Source organism: Pteropus alecto, unplaced genomic scaffold, assembly GCF_000325575.1.
Source record: "Pteropus alecto unplaced genomic scaffold, ASM32557v1 scaffold3, whole genome shotgun sequence".
NCBI classification, from domain to species: domain Eukaryota; kingdom Metazoa; phylum Chordata; class Mammalia; order Chiroptera; family Pteropodidae; genus Pteropus; species Pteropus alecto.
The window spans coordinates 5530837-5540806 of NW_006442484.1; the positions used below are offsets into that span (position 1 = coordinate 5530837).

Below are 9970 nucleotides of genomic sequence, written 5' to 3' on the forward strand. Positions count from 1 at the left end.
CCTTGAGGGGAGATCTGAGAGGCACCTTTTCATTTCCTCATGGAACAGAAGTACAGTGGGGAGGTGGTAGTCCTTGAGAGCTGCTCAGCGCAAGTTGCTTACCAACTGTGGCGGGAGGGAGGGGAGCAGAGAGAACAGACTGAGGAAGGAGCTGGAAATTCCTAATCTCCATGGGACTTCATTCCATTCGATTAACACTCAGGGACAGAAACTAGGGTGTGGGTTATGGCTCTTTGACCTCCACTCCCTTCTAACTGACCCCTCACTGTGACCCACTGTCCACACTTCTTCCAGATTGATCTTTCCCAAAGGCAAATCAGATATGTGACTGCTCTGCTTAAACCACACAGAATTAAATCCAGCTCTTTGCAGGGCCTGCTAGGCCCTCCGTGATCGGCCCTGCACACCTCTCCCACCTCATCCCCTAAGCCTTCCCTTTGGTCATCCAGCCCCAGCCATGTCAAAGTAAGTCAGCCTCAGGGCCTTGGCCATTACTCTTGTTCCAGACTGGAACTGCATTTCCTCTAGATGTTCATAGAGATGCTTCCTCATCATCCACAAGGCCTCAGCTCAATGTCATCTCCAGGAAGACTTCTCTGATTACTTACTGGATGCATTTCTTTTCTCTCTTTTTTTTTCATACTTATTTAATAGATACTTATCAAGCACTTACTATGTCTCAAGCACTTTTCTAGGCAGGGGAGATAACACGGTGAGTTATAGAACAGGCCTTTCTCTTTTGGAGCTTACATTCTAGGAGGAAAGACAACACACTAAAAAAAAAAAATACCACTATTTCAGAGAGAGTAAAGTGCTATAAATCTATCAATAAATAAGAGCATGCTAAGGAGCAGAGCGTGTCTTGGCCCTGGTGCCTGACATCCAAGCTCGGATCGGCCTCTTTCCAACCACGGTGCGGCTCTGGGGACCAGCATGGCGCGCAGAGCCAATGGGCGGGGCGCGGAGAAGGTGCGTGAGGCCATTCGAGGGGCGGTGAGGGTCACCTGAGCCCCACCCCCGGTGGGAGGGAGAGGAGCTGGGCTTCAGCCTCAGCCAGCAGCCCCGCCGCCCGCTCTATCTAGTCCGGCGCCGGGGAGGCGCACTAGCTCGCGGGAAGGGCGCGCCAGTGCGGTCAGCCAGGTGCGGTGGCCGCGGGGAGCCGCCTCCCGGTCGCGCGGCCTGAGGGGAGGGTCTGGCCTCGGTCCCGCCCCCTGGGCCGTCCATAAAGGCGCCCCGCGGGCGGGCGCGGCGTTTCGGAGCGCACTTTCAGGTGACCATTTGGGGGTCTCGCGTCTTGTGTCCAGTTCTGCACGCCCAGGTCGTGGCGGGCTTGGAGCTCCAGCCATGCTGTTCTGGCACACGCAGCCCGAGCACTACAACCAGCACAACTCCAGCAGCTACCTGCGGTAAGGGCCGCGCTGCCCAGCCCAACGGGGATCCCACCGCGGTGTTGGGCCAAGTCAGCGGGCGAGGGTCGTCAGACATGCGGGGCGTGGAGGGTAGCTGCAATGTCCGGGGTGCCCAGCGCCCCCGCTGCGCCCCACTTGCCCACTGTCTGTTCTTTGCGGACTGAGGGAGAGAGAGCTGCCCAGAGTCCCGCTTAGGGACGGACGGACGGACGGACGGACGGACGGACCCACGGACCCTGGCAGGAGTGGAAGCGCAGTGTTGGGGGCCCGTCTTGCAGAGACCGGTGCCGGGAACGGCTCCTCCCATGATGACCTCCGGCGGGCGCGGGACGCGCTCTTGCTGGCCGCAGCCTCCTCCGCTGCGTACTCGTCCCCTGTCTCCTCACCGTTGGCGTCGGAGGGGTGCCTGCCCCTGAGAAGTCTAGTCCCCTGCTCTTTGCCCCTCTTCGCCCGGTCCCTCTCCGAGCCTCGCGCCTTCTCTAATGTCCTTGGTCCGGCCGAGGGGCTAGTGAGCGGTGAACGCTGAGCGCTGACCTGTGCTGCAGCCTCGAGGGCGCCAGCAAAGGCTTGGGAGGGGCAGGTTGCCCCCTCCTTCCAGGTGGTCTTGAGCGTTTTGACCTGAGGCCCCTATGTTTATGGTTCTTGATGGAAGTCTTTCTTCTGCGGGGATTTTACTGACTAGTGCTCTTCAAAAGAAAAAGTAAGTCCTGCCTGTTCGGAAAGTTTTCTCCTGTCCCCCAAAGGAAGAAGGACCCCGTTAGCTTCCGTCCTTGGAGGATCGTTTGCCCCTTTTCTGCAGCTGATCGGGTACTAATGGGCAGTCATTTCGCTCTGAACTCAACTGAACCAGCTTTGGCCTGTCTTTATTTCTATCCTGGTCACAGTGTATGAAATGTGCCTAATTTAACCCAAACGGCTTGGTAGGGCTCAGAGAAAGTGAATTGTGAGGCCTAGGGAGTCGCTGGCACGGAGAACCCCAAAGAGATACACCGAGAGTGCTTTTTTTGATCCCAAGAAGTTCCTTCTGAGATTTAACAGTACACGTTATTTGTAAATTCTGACTTCTATTAGGTATTTGTCCAGTCATCCTCCCCGAAGACCTACCCCTTCTGAAAAGCAAAAGAATGAGTTGATGTGTCCGCAGTTTTTTATTCATGGCCAGAGTAGTAGGAGATGGCATAAGTATAAGGCCTTAATTAAAGACTGATGACCTCCCTGCAGACCTTGGTGATGTCTGCAGAGGGAAGCTGCTCTGGGGGATGTCCAAGCCCACTGGGCAGATGTTAATCCCAGGCAGAAGATTAAGTGTCCATTCACTTACACAAAATGCTACAACGAAATACATTTTTATTGTACTGCGTGATGCAATTTTAGGTGTAGTTTTCCGTAAGTTTTAGTTTGTTGCCATCAAGTGTATTCCCATACCTTAAAAATGATTTTAAAGGTGACCTTGAGTGGAGGGTGAGTGTATTAAAAATTTCCTGGGTACTTAAAATAGCATCCCGGTAGAGGATAATTTTCTTTGCATGGGAGGTTCCTCTGCTATGAAATGAAAATTTATCTGTGGAATAACTGAGATACCTTTTAGGATTTTGGTATTGCATTGAGAGGTGGGCAGGAGTTGGGGTGAAAGGTGCCATAAAGACATATTGGTTTCTGGGGTCATTTTGGGTCCATGGATAAAGAAGCATTTGGTCCCCCCCTGCCACGCCCTTTTTACTTCTTAGAAGCTGGGAATTTCGCCTTGTAGAGGTTGACCTCAGTGAAGGCCAAGGAAGGGGTCAATGAATAGATCCCTGATCCTCCCAACTCTAGAGTGAGGGTCTTGTTCATTTCCTTGTTGTTTTTTTTTTTTTTTGTATTTTATATTTGGTTTTCTCCTCACTGCAGAACTTCTGCAAGTTGTTTGACCATACAGGAGTACAGGGGTAGTAGCCTTTACTCCCTTCTTCCCTTTTTCTGTTTGGTGTTCTAGTGACTTTTATTCCTTGGCAAATAAGGATGCCAGGCTTGAAACAAGTTACTGTTGAGTGATGGTTCTTACCCTCCCTCCCCACTTTTTTTTTTTTTTAATTTAAAGGCAGCAGCCCATGGATTATTAACTTAACATGGTCTGGGCAAACATAAAATTATGCAATCCCCAGGTGAGCAGGCCTGCCTGCCTCTCACCTGTTCCTCGATAACCACCTAGGCTAGGAGTGTGCCAGTCTTTTTAAAAGGAAGGCTGAGTGTGAGGGGAGCCAAGTCAGCACTGCGCTCTGGTCTTATGGGCCACACACGGTGGCAGGCGAGGTGTACACACAGCTGTACTCCGAGCCCAGCTTTTCCTTCTGAGAATTAGTTAGACATTTTTGGGGTGTGTGCTGGGTTTGTGTTTTAGAGACGCTCATTTATTGTGTTGTATGAGGAACAAATTGTACCAGTGACTGCTGTTTATACAGTGAAGTGGGGTCAATGAATCTGATTCATAACCTGGGACACAGGGAGGGAGGAGGGTTATCAAGATAAGGGCACTGGTACTTTTTTGGCACCTGTTTTCTTGCCACTCATAATTTAGAGATCTTAAAAGAGTCTCTCCTGCCTGCAGGTCATCCGTAGTCTCAGGGATTTCTTTTTTTTTTTTTTTTTTGTGAGGGCATTTAAAAATACTTCTCCAGTCATAGGCTGATGCGAGGCTGATTTTTTGGGATATGGTGGGGAGTTTTGTTCATAGGTGGAAGAAAAGAATCTGAGCATCTTACTATTTTTCATTTGGATAAGAAAATGGAATTGAAACCAAAGTCCTTCCTTCTTGTTTTATATTTTAAGAGATATTAGTATGACCTTTCGAATAGGGGTTATGGGTCAACTGTCTTTTTTCTTTTTTTTTAGAAGGGTCAGGGGGATGTCTCAACCTGGGAGAGTGAAGCAAACAGTTTCTGTATTTGCATAGTTTACAGAGCCCTGAGGGCAGGGTATTGGTCTGAGAAGTGGCCAATAAATAGAGTAGTTTATTTAAAAATTAATTTTTGTTCAGTCTTATTCTAAAATAAGACGATAATTATCACTATCTGGTCGTTGGAAACCATATGGCATCTAAAGTTCACTCCATCGCTGGTAGTCCCTTTGTTACAGAGATTTCCGTAACTTTAGATATTAGATAACTATGTATTTTTACCTCATTGATGATTTGTTTGAATAAATCTCTTGAGGATCATTGAGAGAAAGTAGAATCATCACAGACTGGTTTGCTCTGTCTGAAGCTTCAAAGAGTTTGTGATATGAGGTGTGAGAAGCTGAACCAGCACACGGCCATATGCTTTGCTGAGCTGCCCTTGATCCCCTCCCTCTCTCCGCATCCACCTCTCCAACTTGGCTCTCTCTTTGCAAATGGGCTCTTGGGGCTCTGCTCCTGACAACCCCCTCCCATGTGTTGCAGTGATGTGCTCGCTCTGCCCATCTTCAAGCAGGAGGAGCCCCAGCTCTCCCCTGAGAATGATGCCCGCCTGCCACCCCTGCAGTACGTGCTGTGCGCTGCCACGTCCCCAGCTGTGAAGCTGCATGAAGAGACACTGACCTACCTCAACCAAGGTAGTGGCCAGAGCACTGGGTTAGGGCAGAACTCGGGGTCCGGGGAGACTACCTAGAGGGAAGGGGAAGTTGTCCTGAACCACCCATTTGGCCTCATTACCTTGTCACAGTGGGAGAGGTGGGGTTTGGGAAGAGGCTGTGGTGTCAGATAGATTCCATTTTCTAGTTGTGAGACCCTGAACCTCGCCTCAGGGTCTTCATCTGAAAAATGTACACATCAACTTTGTTGTTATTCAGGCCAAATGGGGTAACGTTCCTCGTACAGACCCTCCACACAGCACATGCTCAGTGATTGCAGACACTGTCGTAATTGTTATTTACTATGACCACAACTGATGTCTTTTCCTGGACATAGATTAAACACCTGTGGTGTACTATATCTGCTGTCCTGTCTGGAGCTGTACCTGTCAGTGGTGGGAAGACTGGCCCTGTCCTAGGGCAGCAGTGGGGCTGGATTCCACATGTGCCAGACAGAAATGCTTTGTGACGATGGGGACAAGATCTCTCACTGTGTCCTGAGAGAAATGGCATGGGCTTTGGAGTTTAAATTCCAACTCTAGCACTTCCTAGCGCTGTGACTCTGAGCTGTCTTTTTCTCTGAGCCTCAGTGTTCTCATGTGTAAAATGGCAAGTGTAATTTTGTGATGTTTGAAAGAATGAGGGTGTGTGAAGTGTTCGGTATGATAGCGGCTGTTCAATTTCTGATTTCCTTTGTCAGGACCCGTGGATCAGTGTCCTGATGGATAGTGATTTTGTGTTTTCTGGATGATTATGTGTTTATGTTTATTGCACTTCCTTCCTGGGCCACCTCATAAACACCCTGGCATCGAGTGGATTAATTGCCCCTCGGCTTTAGATGGGAAGAGCAGAGGAGCAGGGGAACACAGCGGTTTCTGTAGGGTTGCACTAAGTTGCAAGGGAGCTGCAGCGTGCTAGTGGTTTGTCCCACACAGGCTGCCTCTTTTCTGTAGAACTTTGACTCCTCAGTTTCGGGTGCTAGTCGGAGGTGGAGATCCAACCTGATCATCAAGCTCTCCTCTGACTGCTGAACTTGCCAGCTTCTGGGCAAAAGAACCAGCTCAGAATCAGCAGGTGGCTCTGCATCTGCCTCTGGATGGAAACAGCCCCTTCCCATTGTTGACGTGGCTCCGTGGAAGGGCATGCTTATCCCTGTACGTAGCTTTTGGGCATCAGTGAGTCACCAAGCCATGCTCGGTCAACAGTAGGGTGCCTGGCTCAGGCTCTAAGATCTGTGCTCCATTTCCTGAGGCTGGTGGTTGTTGATGGCGGTGATGTGGCCATGTGGATGATACCTCTGTGCATCTGCTTGTTTGTAGAGTGGCTTCCGCTACTTTCCTTTCTCTTTCATGGGAGATCAGATGCTACCAACTTGTTGTGTACCTTTAGGCAGTTCCTCTTTGGGCCTCTGCCTTCTTGCCTAAATGTAGCATGAAGAAATTGGGTGATATTTACGGAGTGTTGTACTCCGAGGCAGTTCTTATTCTTGGCCCTGTCCAGTGGTGCTGAAGAGTGAGTGGTTCTGAGGCCCTGCTGCTGGACCCGGACCCTGAGTGTGCCTGCCTCTGCCCCGTCTGTAAGGCTTTTGACTGCCTTCCCCACCTTCCCTCCAGTCCCTCCCTCCTTTAATAAGTCCGCTTTGGACAGAGTTTGGCAGTCAGCGTACCACGTCTTCTTAAAGGAGTTTATCCTTTGCTCAATACAGATAAGTTAAGAGAGGGAAAAAGAGTTGCCCTATGGTCTTACCATCTTGTTTTAATTTTGTGTATTCATTTTTTAAGATGCATTTTCCTGATTATTAAAATAATACATGTTCATTATAAAAATTTTGGATGATTTAGAAAAGTGTAAGGAAGAAAATTAAAAAAAAATCACGATCTCTAATTGAACCTCAGAACTACTGCTAAACTTGTTGCTACATTATTTGTTTATAAATCTTTTGAAGTTATAACCACACATATCCTGTTTTCTTAATTTCCTCATGTCATTAAAAATGTTTTGCGAACTTAAGTTTCTGTAACAGCTGCATAGTGTTACATTTCATAGTTGTGTTACTTATCTAGTTTCACAGTATGGACACTTAGTTTTAGTTGTTTTTGTGAAATGTTGATTATTTATTTATTTTTAGATAAATATCTTAGAAGTAAATTATGGGATCACAGAGTTTGAATAAGGTTTTTGATATATTTACCAAATTGCCTTTTCGGCAGAATGTGCCAATTTCTATGCTGGCCAGTGAGATACATTTCACTGTCTCATTCCCAATATTAGACATTATCATTTTTCATCTGATTAGTGAAACAGAATTTAATCTTAAATTAGCATTTCTATCATAACTAATATTTTTGAATATTTTAAAATGTTTATTGAGCTTTTTTATTTCTTCATCAATTATGTTCACGTCCTTTGCACATTTTCCTATCAGGATGTTTATGTCTTATTGACTGTAAGAGCATACCTTATGGGCTATCATCAACCTTTTACCTGCTGTACGTTGCGAACATTTTTCCCTGTTAGTAGCTGGCCATTTAACTATATTTATTGTGTAATAACTCTATTTATGGTGTAGGATATATGTCATGATTTTTTTCTGTGTAGAAATTCAAATCTTTGTCTTTTAAAATGGTTTTTCTCTTATGCTTAGAATGCCTGCCAACTGCAAAATTAGTTTAGTAGTTTCCTAAATTTCATTTAATGGTTTTAAAATTTTACCATCGAAATGCACTTAGAATTTTTTGCAACTTAATAATTTGTTATTTGATGATATTTTGGATTTATTACTATATAAAATATATGTATTATTTTCAGCTTTATCAGTGAGATTCATATTGCATTTGAAATTTCATATTGCATTTGAAATTTATGATGTGATACAAATGTCTAAGTTTATTTTTCTAAATAGTTAACCTACTAGTTATTGCCTGGTTTATCCTTTTCTCACTGGTTTAAAAATGCCACTTTTAAAACATTTAAAAAACCGTATTAGTCCAGAAACAGACCCTTGTATAGGTATCTGTCCCATACTCCTGAGATTCATTGATTCTCACCCATTTCTTATTGAACAATTTATTGTAGCTTGGAAATATGTTTTCCTATTTGGGAGCAGAAGTTCTTTTCATCATTCTTCTTAGCCAGTCTCAATTATTTATTCTTATAAATGGATGTTACAACCATTAAATCTTCCTTCTATACCTTTTAAAAAAAGAATACCGATGAGATCATAAGCCTTATAAAATTGTTTCTTGCTTTTATTAAATACTATTCTTGTAATAAATTTTTCTGTCATTATTGAAACCTCTTAGACATTATTTACTATGTCTACATATTATTTTACTATTTCCTCTTATTTAGGATGGAATATTGTCATTACTGCTGGAAGAAAACACAGCGTAATTCTTTTAGTGCCTGTCTCCCATAATAGAATGGAAGCTCTATGAGGGCAGGGCCGTATGTTTTTAATATTGTATCCCTAGCATTAGGCTTGGTGCCCTGATGCTTTATGAATATGTGGGCAATTAAAAATTAGGCATGATTTGTTTAATGCCATTTTATTTTTTTCTCTTTGTTGCTATTATCAGTACGCTGTACTGGGTATCTTTTTTAGCATACTTTATTTAAAGTGTCATATGATGAATAAATAGGCATTGATTCAGTTAAAAAATAGTTTTGACACATCTGTTATAACCTTCTTGGTAAATTGAAAAATTTGCTATTAAGTAATGTTTATTGAATTGGCTCTATGATGTTGTATTCTTTCTATGAAGCCACCCCATGTCCTCTTCCTTGTAATGATGTGTTTAAAGTTGTCTGAAAACATGGGAGAGATGCTGTATCTATAACTTAAAAAGTCATTAAAACCATTGGATGCCCATTTCTCAATGCAGTGTTAAACCAATGCTCTGATATCACGTGGCTTGGGCAAAGTGTATTACATATGGGCTTCCCATCATCAAGCTCAGTGGTTAATTTTGGATATGGTGAAAATGATTTGAAAAACGAAGTATGTCCTCTGAAATGGAGTCCTGAGGAAAAGGGGTGGCAGCTGTTGAATGGAGGTCTGAAAACTTCCATTTCCAGATCAACTTCTGTCAGTGACCAAAGGTCACAGTGGGCAGATCTTTCCCGAAAGCAGGCTGGAGCCAGAGGGAAAGGATGGAGTGGGTTGTAAGGGAGGAGTCACAGAGAATAGAAGACAACCCCAGGCAATCTGTGTAGTGAATTCTGGCTTTGAGATAAGAAACAACTTTGCAAGAATAACTTGTTATGGAGAAAGCTTTGGTATTTCCTACCAGAGCAGCTCTTGAACCTTGAACATAGTAATACATTTTTACAGGACTCTTACTTTCATTCACTTATGGAATAAAACTTCCTGCCAATTGGAAGAGGTGGGTAGTTCAGTGAGTAAAGAGAAAAGTCATGTACAAAGGCAAGAATGAGTTTGTGGGTGGTGGTGGTGCAGTTAAGCACACTGTCTATCCAAAGAATCCTAAGTTGTTCAGGATGACTAGGGTTTGGAACACAAGGAGGAGTGTGAATGATATGGATGGAGAAGTAGACCAGATGGCCAAGATCTGCCTTGCTGAGGCTGAGCAATCATTGGGCATTCACCTGGGCAAGTCACTTAACCGCTCAGTGCCTCCAATTGCTCATCTGTAAAATAGAGGAAATAAAACTCCTACAAAGTAGGTGCTATTATATGGATAGAATGAGTAAATACATATAGGGCACTGAAAATGGTTTCTGGCGCATCGTAAGCATTCACAAATTAGCCATTATTAATGATAAAGTGGACACATGTTTACCCTAATCCTGTTTTGGAAGTTAGCAAGGTCATCAAACTGGGACTTTCAAAATTTTCACTATTTTTATCCTAATTCAGAGGTTAACACAAGGATGGTTCTACAACTAAGCATTGTACTTAGACTTGACAGGCGGTAGTTTTGGGACAGATTAAAGGCAAGAAGCCCTGCTGA

General features: G+C 44.6%; 1 protein-coding gene across 1 annotated transcript in view; it reads left to right on the top strand.

Annotated features, from left to right (window-relative positions):
- The first annotated feature begins 1344 nt into the window (after window positions 1-1344).
- The window catches only part of TFCP2L1 (transcription factor CP2 like 1), a 48813-nt gene continuing 40187 nt past the window's right edge, over window positions 1345-9970 (top strand). The window contains exons 1-2 of the mRNA XM_006920995.2: window positions 1345-1406; window positions 4828-4979. Of these exons, the coding sequence (XP_006921057.1) occupies window positions 1345-1406; window positions 4828-4979 (214 nt within the window). The remainder of the gene's footprint in view (window positions 1407-4827; window positions 4980-9970) is intronic.